Genomic DNA, 22,825 nt, shown 5'->3' with positions numbered 1-22,825 from the left:
GACGACGGGCTTTTTTTGAATGGTACGAACAACAGAGGGGGAAAGTATTTAATTTCCAGAAAGAGTTTGTAGAGTATTGCATCTCGGACGTCGACATTTTACGCCGATGCTGTGCAAAGTTTAGAGCCACCCTCAAGAGTTTGGTCAATGTGGACCCTTTCCAGGAATCCATCACTTTTGCCAGTGCTGCTAATTTAGCCTACCGTCGACAATTCATGCCTGAAGACACCATTGCCATCATTCCGAACCTCGGGTATCAACCGGCACGACAATATTCGGCTAAAGCCTGTCGGTGGCTCACCTGGATGACTCAACAGACTGGATGTCACATACAACACGCCAGAAACGGGGGCGAAGTCCAGATCGGAAATTATACCGTCGACGGATACCAGGAAGCGACTCGCACCGTCTACGAATTTTACGGGTGCTATTGGCACGGATGCCCCACCTGCTATCCCAGTTTACAGACCGAAACTCATCCTCATCGGACCCAATTTACTTACCAGCAATTACACGAAGAAACCCTCAGAAGGACTGGCGATTTAGAAAACATGGGGTATACCGTCCGTGGTATCTGGGAGCACGATTTCGATCAGCAAGTGCAAAAAGATGAGAGTTTACAGCAATTTGTAGGAAACCTGGACATTCCGGATCCTTTGAAACCTCGAGAAGCCCTGTACGGAGGCCGGACCAATGCCACTAAATTATATTGTGAGGAAGGGGACATGAGATACGTGGACGTTTGTTCCCTATACCCTTACGTGTTGAAACACCGACCTTTTCCCGTAGGGCATCCCGAGATCATCACAGACGAGTTCCAGGACGTGAGAAGTTATTTCGGTCTCATTCACTGTCGGGTCTTACCTCCCCGAGACCTCTATCACCCCGTATTACCTTATCGGACGGGAGGCAAGTTATTATTTCCCTTATGTCGCACGTGTGCCGAACGACAGGACTCTACGTCTCAAGATCGATGTCCACACACCGACCAGGAACGTAGTCTCACGGGTACTTGGGTGACGACCGAATTACATAAAGCCCTAGACATGGGATATACCTTAGATCGAATCTACGAAGTATGGCATTTTAAAGAAAGCAGTCAAGAGTTATTCAGATCTTACATCGATACCTTCCTCAAGATCAAACAGGAAGCCTCCGGATTTCCCCTCGACTGTAAGACCTCAGAACAAGAACAAGATTACATTCGAGAAGTCTTATACAAAACAGGCATCCGAATGGACATTCTCAGTATCGAGAAGAATCCAGTGAGAAGAACCATTGCTAAACTCTTTTTAAATTGTCTGTGGGGAAAATTTGCTCAACGCTTGTTATTACCCAAAACCAGATACTTGGACGAAGAAGAGGAATTACAGCAACTCTTACAAGATTCGACTCTCGACATCAAGGGCATGCAACTCTTAGATAATAAAGAGAACCCCAATGAAGACAAGATGTTAGTGAATTATCAAGACAAACAGGAATTCGTCGAAGAATGTCCCTTTGGAAACGTGGTCCTGGCTTGTTTTACTACCGCGCATGCCCGCTTACACCTCTACGAGACTTTACAACCTTTAGGAGATCGGGTCCTTTATTTCGATACGGACAGTATCATTTACCAACATCGGGAAGGAGCCTTTAATCCTACCTTGGGCAATAGTTTAGGAGAATGGACCGACGAATTAGACGGGGATCACATCATCAAATTCATGTCGGCAGGCCCTAAAAATTATGGTTACCGGACGGCCAAAGGAACCGAGGTTCATAAAGTCAAAGGAATCACTCTCAACTATCGTACCTCCCAGATCGTGTCCCTAGAGACTTTAGAAAAAATGCTGAAAGAAGAAATAGAGGAAGTGACAGTAACTTATCCCAACAAAATCCAGAGGACTCGTGATCATGAGCTCGTGACCAAACCATTAGAGAAAAAGTATAGAATTGTGTATGACAAGAGACAAATTGTAGAGAATTATAACACTCTACCTTATGGTTATTGATATGTTGATATGTTTGACTTTTTGAATTAAAAAAATTGAATTGTTGTTTTATGTGTTGTTATTTTTCTTCTTCCCTATAAAAAGGGGAGCAATACAAATCAAAAGTTCAGTCATGACTGAGAAATTGCTAGATCAACCCATGCGTTATCCCCAGTATGCTCGGCTCTCAAAGAGAGAAGCTACTTTTGAGCACGGATGGCCAGAACCTCTCTTAGGAAAAATACCAGACCTAGCTAGAGCCGGGCTTTACTACAAGGGAGTGAAAGATAACGCTACCTGTTTTCATTGTGGATTTACTTTTAGTAATTGGGATCCCGAGGACGATCCTTATGCAGAACATGCTTATTGGAACCCCAATTGTCCTTACATCAATCTGTATAAAGGACGAGGGTGGGTGATGAATGTGTTTATTGCGGGTTTAAATCAGCAGGGATATAAACCTTTACCTGAGATCAAACCTCTACTGAACCCAGAACCAGACGTCCAGGCTCGAGGAAAATGTCACATTTGTTTAGACGAGGAATTACAAATCGTTTTTCTACCTTGCGGACACGTATGCTGCTGTGCTTTGTGTGCTCCTTCCTTTCAGTTTTGCCCCATCTGTCGAGGCGAGATTCAACAGTCCAAACGCCTATTTCTGTGTTAACTATAAATAAGACCCTGAACCCAACTTTTCCTTCATTGATCAACATGTATTCCGAGGAGACACCCCTCCCTTCTTTTCAATTGAAACACGAGTTTACCATGGTGGTTGCAGGACCCTCGAAATCGGGCAAAACAGAATTCGTCAAGACATTAGTGAACAATAGAGACTGGATCACCCCCATGCCCGAAAAAATCGTCTGGTGTTATCGGGAATGGCAACCCGCTTACACTTCTTTAAAAGAGAAGGTATCTTTCATCCGAAATATTCCAGAAGACGACGAGAAATTAGTAGCCAATTTGAGTGTGCCCCATTTACTCATTTTTGACGACATGATGGGAGGAAAAGCCATCGAATCTATTGTGGATTGGTTTACCCGTAAAGCGCATCATCGGAATACCAGTGTGATTTACATCACTCTGGTATCTACCTCTACTGAACCCAGAACCAGACGTCCAGGCTCGAGGAAAATGTCACATTTGTTTAGACGAGGAATTACAAATCGTTTTTCTACCTTGCGGACACGTATGCTGCTGTGCTTTGTGTGCTCCTTCCTTTCAGTTTTGCCCCATCTGTCGAGGCGAGATTCAACAGTCCAAACGCCTATTTCTGTGTTAACTGTAAATAAGACCCTGAACCCAACTTTTCCTTCATTGATCAACATGTATTCCGCGGAGACACCCCTCCCTTCTTTTCAATTGAAACACGAGTTTACCATGGTGGTTGCAGGACCCTCGAAATCGGGCAAAACAGAATTCGTCAAGACATTAGTGAACAATAGAGACTGGATCACCCCCATGCCCGAAAAAATCGTCTGGTGTTATCGGGAATGGCAACCCGCTTACACTTCTTTAAAAGAGAAGGTATCTTTCATCCGAAATATTCCAGAAGACGACGAGAAATTAGTAGCCAATTTGAGTGTGCCCCATTTACTCATTTTTGACGACATGATGGGAGGAAAAGCCATCGAATCTATTGTGGATTGGTTTACCCGTAAAGCGCATCATCGGAATACCAGTGTGATTTACATCACTCAGAATTTATTTGATCGAGCCGCCTCTCATCGCACCATTAGTTTGAATGCTCATTATTTAGTCTTATTCAAAAATCCCAGAGACAAATCTCAGATCAGTGTGTTGAGTCGTCAGCTAGCTTTACCTCATTTGATGTCTGCTTATCAAGAAGCCACCCAGGTACCTCACGGATATCTTCTCGTGGACTTGAGTCCCCAGACCCCAGACCAATACCGATTGAGAAGTCGAATGTTTGAAATGTTGACTGTACACATGCCTCAAGAGTATAAATAAAAGTGTTTCACACTCTTCTGAGTCATTGTTCATTTCAATCTCATCATGGCTCCATCAGCCAAGAGTAAATTAGTGAGAACCTTACGACGTTTACAGCGGGAACGAGATCCCGCGAAGCGAGCCCATTTAATCGAATTAGGGCGTAAAGCCTTATTGAATTGGTTTGCCATGGGAGCTCGCAATTTAATGAAAGGGGTCTTACCTATCAATAAACAGACCCAAAAGTTTATTAATAATCATCGTCAAGATTTAAGAATCATAGCCGATCAATCAGCCAGTGATGAAGACAGAAAAACAGCTATTTTAAAACGCGGAGGAGCTGGATTTCTAGGTGGAGTCATCATTCGTCATTTATTCAAATGGAATAGTCCTAAAAAACGGCGGGTTCGTCGTTTAAAGAGTGTAGTGGTAAGAGTCGATAATAAGAAACAAAGAGTGTTTCCGGATTGGATGGTCCGTGTCGGAGGAGCAGCTCAAAAGAGCAGAAAAAAGAAGAAGAGAAAAGCCCCTCCCAAGAAGAAAAAAGCCCCACCCAAGAAAACAGCGAAAAGGCGAAAATCTGCTCCTCAAACTCTAGCTCAACGTAAAGCCATGCCCGAAAGTTTAAAAAACGAAATCAATCAGTATTTTAAGGAACAAAGACAAAAGACCATAGGAGAATTGCTCAAGAAACAAGCAGAACTGAGAATGGATCGTGCTATGGGACCCATAGGTAGTCAAAGAGCCAGCGATTTAGAAGTGTTTCCTCGAGTGAATGTGGGCATTCCCTCCTCCTCCTCTTCCCCTGGAATTAAAGTTCCCATTCATGTCCCTAAAATCACACGTTTTCAACCCTTGACGGCCTCCACCCCTCAACTACCTAAAGGCCTGAGATATAAATGTCGATATTGTGGAAAAATTTATGTCAGGGAGAAAGCGAGAGATAAACACGAGAGCGACAAACACGGAGGATATGCCCCTCCTTAAGAGAGACACTATAAAAGGGAGTGACATGAGAGACTTCTCTTCATTGTTTTCAAAGATGGCCAAGAAGAAAAAGGGATGTTGTACGCGATTAAGAGCGCATGCCCCTCTTTTAAGAGTGTTATCGGACCCTCACTATTCCTCGTCTTTAAAAACGGGGATTTTAAAACATTGTTCTGGAGATTGTATTCTGAAAATTTGTGAGATCGTCTACAACCTATTAAAAGGGGTGTTACCTCTCAATTCGGCTCAGAAACGAAAACTAGCTCCTAAGAAACACATCTTAAGGAGACTGGTCCGACCCCAATCCATACAGAAACGACGAGCTTTATTAGTACAACAAAAAGGAGGAGGTATTTTACCCCTTTTAATCTCAGCAGCACCTTTACTGTTGGATGCCGGACATTCTGTCTATAAAGCCATTAAAAAGAAGAGGAACAACAAGATACAAAAATGAGTCGTAAAATGGTGTTAGTACCTGAAGTTCTGTTGAATGAACTCAAAGGAAAACTCCCCAAACCTCCGGAATTTCAATCTACTCTGAGTATAGGTCAAGAATTGGACCAGATTACCAGACGTGAAGATTTAACTCCAGAAGAAAAAGTGGCTTTATACGGTCAAGAACTTCATCGGTATAGGAATTATTTACAACAAGCGAGAGAGCCAACGACTACCAAAAAAACCCCTGCACCCTTAGCCCCAGCAGCACCAGCAGCCCCAGCAGCCCCCGCAGCAGCAGCAGCTCCAGCAGTAGCAGCAGTAGCAGCACCACTAGCAGCCTCAGATCCCGAGATCGATCAACAAATCATTCAAAGTGTGAATAAACCCATGCAAAGAAAAGCTGAATTATTATTAAATCATTTAAAGAAAACCAACGTCTTGACTTGGGATAAAGACGGAGAAATCAGTTATCGAGGTCAAAAAGTGCCCGATTCTAACATTGTGGATATAATGGCCGAAAACATGAGAACCAGATCCTTGAAAAATCGTCCGGTGCCTAAAGGATTAGATGAATTTGCTCAAGCTTTAAAAGAGACCCGTACTCCCATGGTTTACTTGCAAAATCGAGACCTTATAAAAGCCATGCAGAAACCAGGAAAAATCAGTACTCCTAAAGGGGCTTTGAGTGACGACGACGACGAAGAGGAAGAGAGCGGATTTCAGGATGCTTCCTCTTCTTTTTTGACCCCTATTAGTCGACCTGTAGAGGCAAGATCAAGGGTGTTAAAAAAATTCACACCTAAATATAGTCCCTATCGAGCCCAAAAGCAATTAAAAGCCCAAGAAGAAGAAGCCAATAAGAAATTAGAACAAATCGAGGAAAATTGGCTATCATTGCCTAAGAAATGAAGAAGAAGAAGAAGAAGAAGGGAGTAGAAGACATTTTAACAGAGATTTATTACGATCCTAAGAGAGGGTATGGAGGCATACAGACTTTGTATCGTCAGGTCAAAAGTCTGGGACATAAGATTTCTTTAAACACCATACGAGAATGGTTAAAAGAGCAAGATACCTATACCTTACATAAACCCATTCACCGAAAATTCCGGAGACAACAGACCAGAGTGACGGATATAGACGAACAATGGCAATTAGATTTAGCGGATGTGTCCAGTTTAAAGAAACATAATGACGGTTATACCTTTTTATTGTGTGCCATTGACGTCTTATCTAAATATGCATGGGTGGTGCCTTTAAAACAGAAAACGGGGAAAGAAATGATTCGAGGATTACAAGAGATTTTCCGACAAGACGGTCGACGTCCCGTCCGCATTCAATCGGATCAAGGCAAAGAATTTACCAATCGAGAATTCTTACAGGCGTTTAAATCCATTCATTTCTTTACCACTCGCAATACGGACACCAAAGCCAGTATCGTGGAACGATTTCAGAGAACCCTCAAAGCACGCATGTGGCGATATTTCACTCGGAATAAAACCAGACGGTATTTAGAGATCTTACCGGATTTAGTGTATGCTTACAATCATACCTATCATCGCAGTATCCAAAGAACCCCAGCTCAAGTGAAGCCCTCCAATGTGTTAAAAGTCTGGAAAACTTTATATGGGGAAGAATCATCACCTAAAACCAAAAAACCCCCCAAGTTTAAAACAGGAGATAAAGTGCGCATCAGTAAAGCTAAACGCACTTTTGAAAAAGGATATTTACCGAACTGGACCACGGAAATATTTACCATTGCTCGACGAGTCCCCGGTCGGTATCCTTACGTGTATCGAGTACAAGATTATAACCAGGAGGAATTAGAAGGGACTTTTTACGAGAAAGAATTACAACAGATCATTAAAAAAGACGACGTGTACGAAGTAGAGGAAATCTTGGGGTATAAAAAGCGACGAGTCGGGAAGAAAATCATTCAAGAAGTCAAAGTCCGGTGGAAAGGATATCCCCCTAGTTTCGATTCATGGATTCCCCAAACGGATCTCATCAAATAACACCTCATTGGAAATGTTGTGGAGAGAATATTCCTCGAGAAGAAATTGTGTATTTTGCACAATTATTCATTTGTATTTCCCTCATCATCACCAGTGTGGTCATGTTAGCTTTACACGATTCTAATCGAGAATATTGGATGGTCTGTGTGAGTTCTTCGGTCGGTTACATCATGCCTAGTCCTACCATGATACATCATACCCCTAGGGTCAAGAAGACCAATTCACCCAGTTAATCCCGGAATCTAAAAATAGATACACCCCTCTATATAAAAAGGAGACACCATAACCCTAAGAGGATCATTTCTGATCTGAGTGAGGGACAGAGCACACATCATGGATTTTTTAAGCTCAGAGTATCGTTGGAAAATAGTAGAACCTGAAGGGACTAGTCACAAAGGAGAATGGATGAAAAACAAAGAGACATGTATTCAAGATTTCTTTGATAAGAATCCAGGACAAACAGGTCTCAATGAAATCTACCTGTATAAGAGATTCAAGTTACCGCACCGCAAAAGAAGCAAACACATGGTCTTATTAGGACCCAGATCACCTAAATATGGAGAATTTAAATGGAAAGTCAATTACGTCTTGGCTCACCGAACACAGGGACCCGAGAAGACTTGGATTCATGGGAAATGGATGAAAAAAGCTGGAGATTGTATGAAAGACTATTTGGAAGAAGTGGTCGTAAAAGGATACGATATCATGGACTGTGCTTGTGAAACAGACTATTTGTACATGAGGAGACCTTTTCCCATACAAAAAGAACTGAACAGAAGTTTTGAATGTTTGTTATTATGATGTTCTTGTTGTTGTTGTTGTTGTTGTTATGAATAAAAAAAATAAAAAGAAAAAACCAAAAAAATTCTAGTGTTGTTAGTTATTTTTTCCCTATATACACACATACAACTAAACGCTCTATATACACACAACAGAGCGCTCTATATACACTAGCTTTGTCATGATGACGTCACAATCACGGATTTGAATCGCTGCCAAGTATTTACCTGTGTAGTCAGCATAAAAAACGTAGGTCTATCGTATTGATGCACACGCCCCCTAATTTTTTGCACACGGTCCTTACAGGTATAAAAAGGTAGGTCAAAGGTGCACACGGCTCACAGCAGGTATATAAAGCGGAGCTGGGAGTACCCTGCACTCATTATTTAGCCATCATGTCTTTTGTGTGGAGAATTATCTATTGGATTGATGTAGAAAAAACAATATGCTATCACTGCAATGAGAAGACGAAAGAGATACATAAATACGTCGGCTACAACGATGCGGGAGAAGTTGTTGATTGGTACTGGGGATGTAGTAAATGTAGAGAACCTATGCCACACTGGATGGTAGATGACCCCCCTTCCATGGAGACTTGTGGTTGTAGCTGGTGCCTGAAATATTTCATCTGGAAGAAAGGAATTGAGAACATACCGCCTCCCCGATGGGTGAAAATGACCAGGAACAGACCTTTGAAAGAATGTATGATGTGCTACCAGGAAAAGACTCGAGGAAAATGGAAATGCGGACAATGCCGGCAATATCCGTGTTGTGAAAAGTGTGTGAAGAAACTCTTTGAGACTTCCTACAAGAAATGCCCCTTATGCCGATATGAAGGACAATAAAATCATTTTTTGTATTTTTTGACTTGAATAAAAATTTGTGTTTAAAAATTCTTTGTTGTTTTGTTGTTTGTTTTAAAAATAAAATATAATTTAAAAAATAAAAATTTAAAAAATAAAATAAAAATAGATGAAAGGTTTTATCAAGAGGTATATAACAAACCCTCTCTCATTCTGAAAAAGGACACTGAACAAGTCAGACGTGTTTTTTGTTTTTCCCCAAAGATGCAGTATCGTTGGTATTGTGAGAGTCCCATTAGTCAGTGTATGTACATGCAAGGAGGGTGGATGAAAACTAAAATAGGAGCCATCATGGATTTCTTTGAAAATCATCCAGGCTATTACCTGGAGAATGTGTGGTTGGAAAAAAGAATGAAAATTCCCTATCCTCTAACAGGATCTAGAGTGAGGGTGAAAATCAACCAACATTATCAGCAATTCAAATGGGTTACTTGTACTCAAAGGAATCGACTGACACCCATCAACACCATTCAGAATGAAAGTTCATGGTACTCGGACATTGGAGATTGTCTGAAATATTATTTCAAGATGGAGAAAAAAGGACTGATGTTTCCACCTCATTATTGTCCTACAGAGTACTTGTATTGTCGCATCCCCTTTTCCCAGATTAAAGACTCGGTGGAAAAGAAAGGACATTTGTTGACTCGAGTGATTGAGGACCGATCATCAGAAGACGAAGAAGAAGAAGAAGAAATAGATGTGTAAATTTTTGAATAAATGTTTTGAATTTTAAAAAAGTGTTGTTATAAATACAAAGGTCTTAAGGTCTAGAGTCTCAGTCTTAGATTGAACATGGCCGAGAGCAGTGGGTTTTACATGACTTTACCCAGTGATGGGTCTATGGCCTCTTTTTCTAGCAATACGACTGCTCAATTTAAAACCTTATTACCACAATCCCTAGATTTAACAGACGGAGAATGGGAAGTGGCTTTAACAGAAATGATGTATCCCAATTCATTGAAAAACATTACAGAAAAGGAGGCTTATTTTGACATCCTGGTTCCTCAGTCTTATGCTCGCCATATCAAAAACCCCAATGTTTATGGCAGATTTAAAATGAAAACCTTAGATCCAATGCCATTACGTCAATGTCCTGTACTGCTCGATTGGGCCCATACTAAACGGCCTGCACTCGTTGAACTAGATAGCAAGATGGAAATTAGACGAATTCACTTCAGACCCGGGCCTTACACTCACCCCAAGGCCTTAACAGAGGAAATAAGTCTAGGACTAGAGAGATCATTGAAAAAAATATGGAAAACCCTTGGTGATGGAAATGAAGAAAAATCTATGAAATTAGTATATTACGAGACCTATGATCGAGTGATGTATCAAATCAATGAAAAAATGCTTACTCCCTTATGCATTCGTTTCCCCACATCCCTAGCTTATAAGCTAGGCATGGACGGTCAGAAGGTCATTCTTCAGAACGATACAGAAAACATGACCAAATGGATCAACATTAGTTACTTGGGAAACAGTACTGTGGATTTATATGAAAATCTGAAATCCATGTATGTCTATTGTGACTTGATTCAACCCCAGACGGTAGGCTCCAATGCCTTGAAACTCTTAAGAGTGGTGCCTTGTACATTTCATTTGGAGGATTCAAAACAAGCCAAATGGGAACCCATTCGAGCGGAATATTTGAAACTAAGTAAAAAACATTTCGATACCATTGAGATTCACATCATGACTCCTTTAGGGACTCCCATGCCCTTTGTAAGTGGTAAATCAGTGGTGAAACTTCATTTCAGAAAAGTATACTGAGATGAATGTACCGTTATTGTGTTCCATCTTATTGGGCGTGGTGACTTGCCTGGTCTGCTGTCTGTATTGTATTCAGCCGTAAAGGGTATAAAAGGAAGTCCCCCGAGGATATAAAGGTCAGTTGAACAAGCGACATGAACCATGCAGTATCATCCCGGATTACTGAGACAAAGAGGACACAGTTGGACTTATCATAAAGGTTTATTACGTCAAAAAGGCGGAGCAGTAGGTTCTATCATCTCTGGATTGGTGGGAGCCCTTCCCTTGGATAATCTATCGGGAACTCCTATTACAGGATTACTCAAATTGGGTAGGATTCCAACTCACATGAAACCTCAGAAAGGAGGAAATTTTTTAAACTTCCTCTCGGCAGCAGTCCCTAACATACCCCTACCGGGCATAGGCTCAGGTTTGACTCTCAAAGAAGCGACCAAGTTAGCCATGGGGCCACAAAAAGGTCGAGGATTTGTCAAAGATCTACTCCAACATGGGAAAAAACAAGCCATCATGGCCGGAGTGAAGATAGGCAGAGATGTGGTGGGAAAAAGAAAAAACATCCGAAATGCTCTTTTAACTCACGGACTCAATGCGGCTAAAAATACAGGTCTATTTGCTTTCAATCGAGGAGTCTCTTTACCCTTTAGAAAGAAGAAGAAGAAAAAAGGACAAACAGGTCAAGGAAGAAGAAGAAGAAAAAGAAGAAAGCAGACAGGGAGAGGGAGAATCCTGTTAGCCCGAGGTGGTCCTAAAAGAAAAAGGAAAAAACAAGGAGGAATTCCTAAAAGAAAACGTCATTTAGATGTGTTTGACTGAGAGAGAGAGAGTATAAATAGACCAGTCCAGGGAACAGAAGGTTCATTTGTGAAAACTGAATCCTAGTAGACACATCATGTTACAGCCCGATTCCTGTGCGTGTGGGATGAACAATTTACAATTGTTTCAAGTCCCTCCGACTAATATTGCTTTAGAAGACTCGAAATGGGAAGAATATTACCCCATTTCCAGTACTTTAGATTCCGACACCGCTCCCATCGAATTTGAAATCAAAGGACAAGGAGATCACTAGCTGGATTTATCTCAAACTTATGTTCAAATAGTATGTAAATTTACCAAAGACGATGGAAGTAATCTGACTGGGGCGAACAGCACTTCGAGTCCCGTGAATAATATCTTACATTCCATGTTTACGGAAATCGATGTCAGTCTGAATGGAAAAATAGTGACTGGTTAGGCTAGACTGAGCTTTTGACTGTGAAGCGTGACGTCATAATCTTGAATCGGTGCCAAGTATTTACCTATGTAGTCAGCATAAAAAAAAACGTAGGTAAAACGCATGTTTTGCACACGGCCCTTATCTTTCAAGGTGAGGGGGTATAAAAACAAGGTGTTAAAGACGATCCTCCTCAGTTGGTGGGGCATGTGGTTGAGTAAACGACAGTTTGGCAAACGAATTCCTAGAATATTAGAAGACATGGAGATGGATAAAGATAAATTTGCCTTATTAGAAAAGAGAATGACGGAACCTATGGAGGGGGATCACGAAGCTCCTCAAACAAAAAGAAGAATAGAGTTGAAAACCCTGGATCCGGAACCTAAGAATGAATATATACCCCTGCATGAGCCTATCAATGATCCTAAATGTCCAGACAGATTTTACAGGACAGCCATTAATTGGACTTTCACCATTAAAGAGCCTAAAGAAGAAGAAGATATAGACATGTTTCTGAGCAACCAAGATGATTTCTTCTTCGGTTTCCAGTATTTGATTATACAAAAGGAAAGACATCCCTGGACAGGAGAACTGCATCAAATCAGGGGATTCATTCAAATGAAGGAACCAGAAGGAGGACTGACTATGTGCAGACTTCATATCACTGCTGATTTTGCCATGTCTCACAGTACCCCAGAATTGGAAAGTATGTTTTACAAACAAGGAGGTGACTATGAAGAATATGGGGTTCTGAAACCTGAGGAGAGAAATAAGGAATTGGAGCCCAGAGATTGGATAGAATGGGAGATAGGAGCTTGGAAGAAACCTGAAGCTATTGAAGCCAGAGAAGCTAGGAAGAAAAAGTTCTTAAAGAATGTGAGCTGGTCAAGATGTGAATAAATAAAAAAAAAAGATTTGAACTGTTATTTATTGTTAGATCTCAATAAAAAAGAAAAGAAAAAAAAAATTGTGGGTTTTTTGTCATTTTTAAAAAAAAAAAAAAAATAGGTTATCTCCCTTTAACCATAGATTTTTTTTTTTCAAAACACCAAAACAAAAAATGGTAAGGGGTTTTTAAAGATTGGTAAAAATAAATACAATTTTAAAAAAGGTATAAATAGTAAACATGGTATAAAACACACCTCAGTTGTGGACTGGCTTCATTATGGGTAACACCTCCAGTAAAGAAATGAGTCAGAACACTAGATTAAAGGAAACTGAATGGTTACTTATACAGGAGGGAGGAAAAGATATCATACCACCTCCCTTGATGGTAGAACATCCTGCAGTATTTATACCACCTCCCTTGATGGAAGAACATCCTGTAGAATATAAACCTCAGGAGGAGGAGGAGGAAAAAGAAAACATAAGACCAAACAAACTCTTGGAGGATATTAAGGCTCATTATCAAAATAAACAGAAAGAAAATACAGGCAATGGATATATTGCTTACTTAAAACAAGACAGAGGTAGAATAGCCAATAACTGGATATTTAATTTAACTGGGTGCCGACAGGAAGATGTAGATCAAATCATTGGAAGTGATTATCAATACTTGATCTTACAAAAAGAAAGGCATCCAGAAACTGGACAACTTCATCATGTGAGAGGATTCATTCAAATGAAAAACAGAGTTCAAGGGAGATACATGTACAGAAAGATTCATAAATTAACCTGTTTTGAGATGTCTTACAGCACCCCAGAATTGGAAAGAACTTTTTATAGACAAGGTGACTATGAAGAATATGGAGTTCTAAAACCTGATGTGAGAAACAGAGAATTAGTTCCAAGAGATTGTAGATTTACCTGAATAAAAAACTTGTTTTTTTTTTTTTTTTAAAAATTCTTGTTGTTGTTCTATAAAAACAAGGGTGTTTTTAAAAAATAGATTCATTTTACATCATGAGTCTCCAGGAGATACAAGGTGATTTACTCAACTGTGAGGTAGAAGCTATTGTTCATCAATGTAATTGTTTAACTGTAAAAGCTCATGGATTGAGTCAAAGTATTGCAGAGAAATTCCCACAAGCCAATCTCTATGCCACTCGCAGACCTCTAGGGACTAGAAATTTAGCCGTAGAAGAAGATAGAGGAATTCCAGGCACTATTAAGGTGTTTCCCTCACAAACTCCTGTGGTCATTTGTTTACTAGCTCAATGGGATTATGGAAAACCAAGTCACCGACCTAAAAGAATTTCCACTTATCAGGATACCCCACAAAACAGAGAGCAATGGTTTCAAGCCTGTTTACAAGAAATGGGGGAAAGTTTACCTTACCAGACTTATGCTTTTCCTTACAAGATTGGGTGTGGACTAGCCCAAGGAAATTGGATTCATTATAGACATTATATTGAACAATTTGTACACACTTATGAAAAACATGTGTACATTCTTCATCATCATCATTAATTGTGTTTTCATGTGATGTAAAATAAAGAAGAAAAAAAAAGTACCTTTTTTATCTGTCATACTCTAATGTCTGTTTTAAACAGGAGATGAAGGTCCACCGCAATCCCCCATGCACTCATAAGCAGATCTCTGGTGGGGGTCAGTAGAAACACTCAAGTAGTTTTTCTTTTCCCCTGTGATATAATGTCAAATATTTTAATGGAAAATTCAGAAATTTATTAGCACTTAAAGATAAAAAACTTGCTATCTTTATAGTATTGATTTCCATTATCAGATTTTATTTTTTATCCATTTTAAAAATATAAACATTTAAAATAATTATCTTAATAATAATAATGAAATAAATTAAAATGATATCTCATTGAAACTTTTTTTTTTAGATTCAAGTTTTGTTTTTTGTTTTTATGTTAGTTATTTCACTGTATATTTCCCAAAGGAAGACCAACAGCCAGGCTTCACTTCATAGAGAATGGATTGGGTTAGGAACAAAACATATCTTCCAGGTTTGAGGACTGTATAGAAAATTAAAACCCATTTTGTTATTATGATTTAAATTACATGAGACAATGTCTCTTATAAATGTAATACAAAAATAATATCTCTTATATATATGGATTCCTATACTCTAATCATATTAAATGTCATTTGTAAAATGTATTATTTTTAAAGACAGATTTTATTTAGGATTGACTTTTTAAATGATGACATGAATAGCAGGCCATACTTTAAGCACATGACAAAAACATTTTCTCAAATTACACAGAAATGGGCTATTTAGCATAGCTGACATTAAACATATAGGTGAGGGATAACATAATCACAGTTATAAACAATGTGAAACAACTTTAAACGACCTACAAGGTAGATTACAAGCCTTTTTCACTGGGGTAAAATCTTGCGGAGATTCGACAACATGAATAGACCGTTTCACGATAACTTCCGCGCATGCGTATAACTACTTCCGCAGGGCAACTTGTTTACATAGGTTACGCTGACTACTACGACATGGTAGTAACTTGATGGAAATAAAAGGATTCTTATATGAAAGTGTGTTTGTTTTCTGTTTTCCTAACATATTTAGACCTTTCTTGTGTTGATTATGCATAAATAAACATAATATTTAGATAGAAATATGAAATAAAATCGAGAACCGAGTTTAGTACACAAAGGGGGCACTTCCGTGTTGATCAATACGACGATGGCTTCCCGGGAGAATTTGAATGACCAGAACAGGAAAAGAAGGGGGTCTCTCGCTGAAATACCAACTAAGTTTCAGACACTGGCATTGGTGGGTACTGTGCCCGAGATTTCTGGACATGAAAACCTCCCCCCTCTACAGTCTGCGTCGTTTTCCCCTGCCACGCCCACCTTCCTACCCAAAATATCTTTTCAACAGATCTACCATCATATGATTTTAAGACAAACAACAGAAGGGAGACAGGTGAAGAATTTCAAGGGTTTAGATAGGGCAGTCAAGCATTTTGAGGCTGGAGACATATCACATATAATGACAGCTCAGGTATGATGGTTTAATAGGCATTAAAAAAAGCATACTAGTATGTTTGTGTATACTAGTATTTAAACCATCCTTTTTTAACATTTCAACTATGCCTATATAAATTTTTTTTCAGTTTATTTTTGACCTTTCATATGAAATTCTACAATGAATATATAACATATTGAACTGTTTACTTAATGGAAATATTGATTACTATAAGAATGAAAATGATGAGCGAAGACGGACTATGATGAAGAGAATAAACCCTTATTTAGATAAATGGTAACTTTCTATCTAAAAGTTCTTATCTCAGATGTTTAACATTTATAAATTCAACTTAGATTGACGAGTCCCTGGACTACATCAGGGCTGACTGCTTAGCTTCCATGAAAAAATTGAAGTACAAAGTTTTTCTCTGTGTTGAGGATAGGACTACAGTTCAGTATGCCTATTGTGAATGTCCCATTGGGTACGCATAATTGTAGAAACTAACATGAAAAATACAAAGTTAAAGAAATAAAAAAATTGATAACTTCCTAAATCACAAACAAATTCTACATATATTTTTTTGATGTAGTCTAGCCCAAACATGCAGCCACATTGGAGGACTGTTGTTTTATTTACACCATATGCATCTCACAGAGGTGCTAAAGGCAGACAGTGCAACCTCAAGGCCATGTCAGTGGAACGTCCCTCGTCCACTGAAGATGGACCCCATGCCCTTGAGGGAATGGAATCTCGGGCGACCGAAATTGACAACAGAGGGGGAACTGGAGTACCATGAGAGGAAACAATTAGACTTTGATCCTCGGCATCCTGAAGAGAGAGACTTTGATTCCACACATGCCATGGAACATTTGATGATGTTAAAAAAAATATTTCCCAAAACTGGTATAAAAGAAGTATTCATCGTTCATTTTAATGTATAGAAAACAATACATAATTCATGTTAGATAAGACTAAATATCGGTTCAGTTTAAGATTTATTTTCAAAATCTTGATAAATCAATTTACTAATTTCGAAAGGAAAATGTGAACTCACTGGTAGAAACAAAAGTGTTAAACATGTTTATCAACGTGTAGGCATAAGAACAGCTGATTAAAATTTAAAAGGCAATGTTTGTAATTTTGCTTTACAAAAAAATGCAATGTACATGTATATTACAGTCTATACACACAAAAACCACAAAAAAGAATTAATACAAATATTCAGCTTTACAAAACATCAAAATTTTCATTCTAGGCATGAGTCACTTATGGACCATTCCAGATGAGACACCTAATCCATCTGAGGAAATTGAAGTCAAGACAACAGAGGATCCCCTGGAGACATCAATGAAAAGTCTTGTCTTGTCTGAGGAGAACTGTAAGTGAAAAAGTTTTTTGTAAATCTATGGTATAAATTGATAATAATCTTTATCTAAAAGCAAAAACATTATTGTTACAGTGCCCATTCCAGTTTCTATTGAAGAAAGCCTAAGTGCCTACATTGAGAAGAGAACAAGAGGCCAAAGAACATGTGATATTTGGAGGGATCTGCAGAGAGGAAGAATAACCAGTTCATTATTTGGTCTAGTTCTGAAATCTGGAAAAAATCCACAAAGCCTAGTGAAGCAGATTATTAATGGATCAAGTTTAGACAGGTAAAAGATTAGAATATGTTTAAAATCTTAAAAAACTATAATAATCCCTACATTTTTAGTCTGCATTGAATCAAGTAGCATAGCACATCAACAACAATATTTCAGGTACCAGACACTACCTTCCCCAGTCAAGTGGGGTGTGGAAAATGAGCAAAATGCCCTTAAAGATTACTTGGCCCTCCAAAATGCCATAACCAATCTCAGAGTAGAGGGGTCTGGACTCACCATATATCCATCCCATGCATTTCTGGGAGCAACCAGTGATGGATGGGTATATGATGAGTCCATGCCAGAGGGAAATGAAAGAGGAGTTCTGGAAATTAAATGCCCTTACTCTATCAACAGTGAAGTCATTACTGACAAAGAGGTATGTACATGTTCACTTTATTAGTTGTCTTAGTTAGCAGTCATACTTTTTTTAGCAACTTTGTATTGGGATACATATAACAGGTGCATGAACTGGTTGGAAGAGAAGGTTTTTTCTTAGAAGACACTGATGAAGGACCCAGACTGAGAAGAGATCACAAGCATTATGCCCAAATACAAGGGGAGATGGCCATCATGGGCTGTACGTGGGGTGACTTTGTTGTATGGACTGCAGCTAGGCAGAGCAACTGTTTTATAGAGAGGATATATTTTGATTCAGATTTCTGTTCTTTGATGATGCCTAAACTTGTCGAGTTTTTTGTTTCACGCATATCATCTTCATACCTTAAAATGTAAATGTTCTTCAATAAAGAAATTAGCCATCGTTTTTAAACATTTATAGGAATATTGATATGGGTAGGTCAAATTCCAAAAAAACTGAGTTTTTTTTGAGGATTTGATCACATATTAATATCCCAATAAATGTTTATCTAGAAATAAGTTTGCTTATACTATCACTGTGAAATCACATTAACTGTTTATTACATATGTTTTGCTCAATTAGTTTTTTAAAGTGGAAACATGTTAAATGAAAGATGTAACATCAGATAAATTCATACAAACCTAGATTTGTCATCATGGATTACTTTCAACCATAGGGACATCAAGGTTGGTGAGCCAGCAGCAGACAGAAAATATTTGAGATGCCAGTTGCACTAGAGAAAGAGAAAGTACACCGTCAAATATGTGAAAATTCTTAACGCGTCCTATAGCTCTTTCGACATGAATCCGTAATTTAGCAATATCTTGAGTGTTAAAAACATCTACAGTAGAAAATTGACATTTAGAAGACCGAAATGGTGGAATATTTAAACTACAGCCTTTTTTCTCTAGTAAATCCCTTATAGTGAAGCCCTTGTCTGCCATAACAACATCCCCCTCATCAAGCAGATCAAGCAGAGGTGATCGTTCAATCATCTGCCGATCTGAGATCTTTCCACCAAAGCCCTCTGAAACAAACGAAATAACACCAGAAGGGGTTATACCAATCAAAAATTTCAAAGTTGTATGGTGTTTGTAATGAGAAAAAGATTGATTCTGATTTATCAAACTGTTAGATTTCTGAATGAATATCTCTGTGCAATCAAGTATGACTCTTAAATTTTGAAAAGACTTAAAGCAAGTTGGCATATTTCTCTGAACAACATCTCTGGAAGGAAATGGATTAAGGTCCTTCAGTTCCCTGTGAAGAAGACAAATCCAGGTGGTAAAGTACTGAGAGAAGGCTCCTACAGAAACACCAAAACGTTCTGCCATGTCTTGTACGTATAACCCAACCTTTAAAATGATTCAAAATTAAACTTTGAAAAATATGATCAAGCAGCCACAGGTAGGAGAGAGTTTTATGTGGACTCCGGACCGTGGCTTGAGACGATGAATACTCAAGTAATATAAGGAATCTACATTAACTAGTGTATGTATTAATTCATGGTAACTATAACATACCTTAAGTCTCATCAATGTTGCCAGATATTGGTTTACTGGTTCCAGTGCCATACTTCGCCTTGCTCTGCTCCTTTCCTCTGGTGTTGCTGAACTACCTCGCCAGTAGACCATCTTCTCAAGATTTGGTGCCAGGTAGCTAAATGTATCATAAAAGAAACAGGAGTATATTATCCTGGCAAGAATCTAGGAGATTGTTAAAATGAATGTTGCAAAAAAATCATATATATAAGATTTTCTTCAATTGTATCAAATATTTGCTTAAATTAAATATTCCAAACTAAATTTGCATTACTGGAATTCCACCAAGATAAGGTATGCTATATGTTAGCCCAAAGAAATAAACATAATATTTGCTAATTATATACCCCCCTCCCCTTTTTCAACACACAGTTTGTGAGTATAGGCCACTGAAATTTTCAAAAAAAGTTTTCAATTAGTTTTTTCATAATTAGTGCAGTACTACTATTTTGAAGGGCAAATTAATAATGTTTACGGATGTTTTTGTTGATAGATAATTAAACAATTGCTTTTATGTCATACCAAAATATATCACTTTGCCTTGCAAAGGAGTAGTACCACAGTTACTGTGAAACAGTTTATAGAATAAGAGGTATGAAGCTCTTATATCATACTTGAAAAGCCACAGAAACACCGCAAAGCTTGGAAGTCCTGTATAGAATTTTGTCATAGCATCGTCATCTTTAATCTTATCAACTGACCACCTTGTGTCTCGTAACCTCCTGATTTCCAACTTAAGTCTCTGATTTTCAAGTAAAAGGGGGTCTGGATCACACTGGCAACCTACAATGCATGATTTACAAAAGAGCTGAAATTGAAATTTACTTTTATTAGCTATTTCATAAAATATACAAGTATTTCTAAAAAGTTATGAACTACAAATATATATTTTTTTTTTATCTCCCATCTTTTGAACAACTATATATTGATATTATAAATGATATTCTTGAAATGACACTTTTAACATTTGGTATACATTTATATACGAAAAATGTACGAGTCTTTTCAATATAATTTGTCTGTTGACTTTGGTGTTTCATCCATGTATTTCAAAACATGTATTGTCCCGTGGGGATCCGGGTTAGAATAGGTCCTCAGTACCCCCTTGCTTGTCATAAAAGGCGACTAAATCGGGCGGTCCTTTGGATGAGACCGTATAAACCGAGGCCCCGTGTCACAGCAGGTGTGGCACGATAAAGATCCCTCCCTGCTCAATGGCCCCGAGTGCCGAGCATAGGCCAAAATTTGCAGCCCTTCACCGGCAATGGTGACGTCTCCATATCAGTGAAATATTCTGGAGAGGGACGTTAAACAGTATACAATCAATCAATCAAAACATGTATTAACACAATACTGGTTAATCTTTAACCTGCTAAATCTTAATTTATTTACCAGTATCTCTCTTTAGTGTAACTCCTGTATCTACGTCATCATCTGTATTTTCCACTACATCTTCAACATGCAAACATTCTTCTTCTTCCTTATCTAAAATAAAAAAAAAAAAGAATGACACAATCATATGTACTTCTCAATTTCAAAAAGTTAGAAGAAACCTTTGTCCTGACTGATTTTTTTTATACATTTAAACAATGTTTCTGGTTTTGGATGTTCATCATTTCTTAACATAGATGGTTGTGCTAACAATGAATAATGTGTGAGTGAGTTATTCAATATTTTCAGATCAGCTGTCTGAGTTATAACATGACAATCATCAAAATTTACAATTCAATTCAATACAATTGATTCTTCACAGACTAAAAAAAAAACATTCAAAGCTCGTTATCCTTAACAACATGGGACTGAGTAAAATGTAGAGAGAACAGCATATTTGAGATACATGTACAAGGGATAAAATACTTAAAAATGGTTGGGACTTACAAATCACTTGAAAAAAAACTATTCCCACTTTGAAAATCTTGGAGCAGCACGTAATTCAAATAATAACATACACATTTTTCTCTTACCTTTGCAGTAGGAATGTACAAATAGTGAAAAGTCCAGACTTTTCTTCTCTTGCTCTTGCTCTCTCTGTACTGACACATGAAATTCCTGGAAATGATACAGCAAAAATCATTGTATTGTTAATGTTAAATTCAATCATTATAAACCATTTCATTTTTTTCCTTTAGGTACAATGTAAAATGGGTTTGGAATGTGCCACATTTATTTCTCCTTTTTTTTTTTTAGTTTTGTTTAAAGGCTTCATTTTTAATATTTCTAATATTACTATTTTGTCTCATTTGAGAAATTTAAAACCTTCTGTAAATTTCTCCTTGCTAATCTCCATTCTCTCTCTGGATTAATTGTCTTCATTTTGTAGGAAAAAATAGTTGGTGCATAATCCACATCTTCCGGCTCATCGCTGTGCCATCCAGTCACAAAATGTTCTGAGCATACACAGGTGTGTTCATTGGGCACAAAATCATCTCTGTTTATTGCCCTCATCCAAGCACGACGCTTTCGACTATCTTTGGGAAATCTATAACAAATACATGAATGTTGAAAGAAAAACATAAAGATCAGTGAAGAGCTACACTGGGAGTGCATCAGTTTCTCTACAGAGAAATAAATAAAAATAATGGGTTCAAATCAAGATATTGTTGTCATGCACACATTATTGGTATCATTTACATGTATAAACAAACATACATAAATATATATATGTGGAAAAAACAACAACAAAAATATATGCTTATATACATGTGTATTGTAATCATTGTTCACTTGTAAGGAAATTATATACTGTCTGACTGTACAGTTATTAAAATAGTTTGATGTTTTACATTAAATAACTGTTAACTAATGAAATGACATAATTGTCAAATTTTTTTGTGGCAAAAGGACAACGAAAAACATGTAAAACAACGTATACTTGAATTCATATCGGTTGTTAACATGGTTAATATGCAAGGAAATAGGGAGCCTACCACGATATTCAACCTGGATTTTAGAAAATTCAAGGGATATTTGAAAGACTTACCTGAAAAAATGTAGACCTTTCTGTTTTCCTTTCGTATCATCACGATTTGAACATTTGAAGACGCAGCAAGAGCGCACCATACTGAGACAAATGTTATGACTAAACCGAAAGTGCAAATGAGTTGCCCTGCGGAAGTGTTTGTACGCATGCGCGGAGAGCAGGCCCGCAGTTAACGTGAAGGGGCTTATAGCAGGCCATACTTTAAGCACATGACAAAAACATTTTCTCAAATTACACAGAAATGGGCTATTTAGCATAGCTGACTTTAAACATATAGGTGAGGGATAACATAATCACAATTATAAACAATGTGAAACAACTTTAAACGACCTACAAGGTAGATTACAAGCCTTTTTCACTGGGGTAAAATCTTGCGGAGATTCGACAATGGCGGCCTAATTTACATAAAAAATTACGGCGTA

General features: G+C 38.1%; 2 protein-coding genes across 2 annotated transcripts; one reads left to right on the top strand and one right to left on the bottom strand.

Annotated features, from left to right (window-relative positions):
• The first annotated feature begins 16,060 nt into the window (after nucleotides 1-16,060).
• On the top strand, nucleotides 16,061-18,329 carry LOC134271957 (uncharacterized). Its single transcript, XM_062754192.1, has 6 exons — nucleotides 16,061-16,359; nucleotides 16,468-16,781; nucleotides 17,134-17,256; nucleotides 17,338-17,533; nucleotides 17,639-17,900; nucleotides 17,984-18,329. Exons 1-6 carry the CDS (start codon nucleotides 16,277-16,279, stop codon nucleotides 18,254-18,256), a joined length of 1,251 nt encoding a protein of 416 aa, XP_062610176.1. The 5' UTR covers nucleotides 16,061-16,276; the 3' UTR covers nucleotides 18,257-18,329.
• LOC134271956 (uncharacterized) lies at nucleotides 16,883-22,562 on the bottom strand. The gene is made up of 8 exons (XM_062754191.1): nucleotides 22,404-22,562; nucleotides 21,680-21,902; nucleotides 21,388-21,472; nucleotides 20,816-20,908; nucleotides 20,038-20,206; nucleotides 19,406-19,541; nucleotides 18,524-19,237; nucleotides 16,883-17,254 (listed from the first exon to the last, which is right to left on the bottom strand). The coding sequence occupies exons 1-7, from the start codon at nucleotides 22,481-22,483 to the stop codon at nucleotides 18,536-18,538; spliced, it is 1,488 nt and encodes a 495-aa protein (XP_062610175.1). The 5' UTR covers nucleotides 22,484-22,562; the 3' UTR covers nucleotides 16,883-17,254; nucleotides 18,524-18,535.
• Between the last annotated feature and the right edge of the window lie 263 nt (nucleotides 22,563-22,825).

Source organism: Saccostrea cucullata, unplaced genomic scaffold (assembly GCF_032062105.1).
Source record: "Saccostrea cucullata isolate Sc308-1 unplaced genomic scaffold, CSIRO_AGI_Scuc_v1 ctg8354, whole genome shotgun sequence".
NCBI lineage: Eukaryota > Metazoa > Mollusca > Bivalvia > Ostreida > Ostreidae > Saccostrea > Saccostrea cuccullata.
The sequence above is the reverse complement of the archived record's forward strand: the minus strand, read 5'-3'. Positions and strand labels throughout refer to the sequence as shown.

What these genes read in the sequence shown, in the direction of transcription:
- LOC134271957 (XM_062754192.1), top strand. Translation starts at nt 16,277, where the DNA reads ATGAAAAAATTGAAGTACAAAGTTTTTCTCTGTGTTGAGGATAGGACT. An exon ending in TGTCTTGTCTGAGGAGAACT is followed by an intron (nt 17,257 to 17,337) that starts GTAAGTGAAAAA and finishes TTATTGTTACAG; the next exon opens with TGCCCATTCCAGTTTCTATT. An exon ending in AAGTCATTACTGACAAAGAG is followed by an intron (nt 17,901 to 17,983) that starts GTATGTACATGT and finishes TACATATAACAG; the next exon opens with GTGCATGAACTGGTTGGAAG.
- LOC134271956 (XM_062754191.1), bottom strand. Translation starts at nt 22,483, where the DNA reads ATGGTGCGCTCTTGCTGCGTCTTCAAATGTTCAAATCGTGATGATACG. An exon ending in TGTACATTCCTACTGCAAAG is followed by an intron (nt 20,909 to 21,387) that starts GTAAGAGAAAAA and finishes TTTTTATTTTAG; the next exon opens with ATAAGGAAGAAGAAGAATGT. An exon ending in CAACATTGATGAGACTTAAG is followed by an intron (nt 19,238 to 19,405) that starts GTATGTTATAGT and finishes ATCATTTTAAAG; the next exon opens with GTTGGGTTATACGTACAAGA.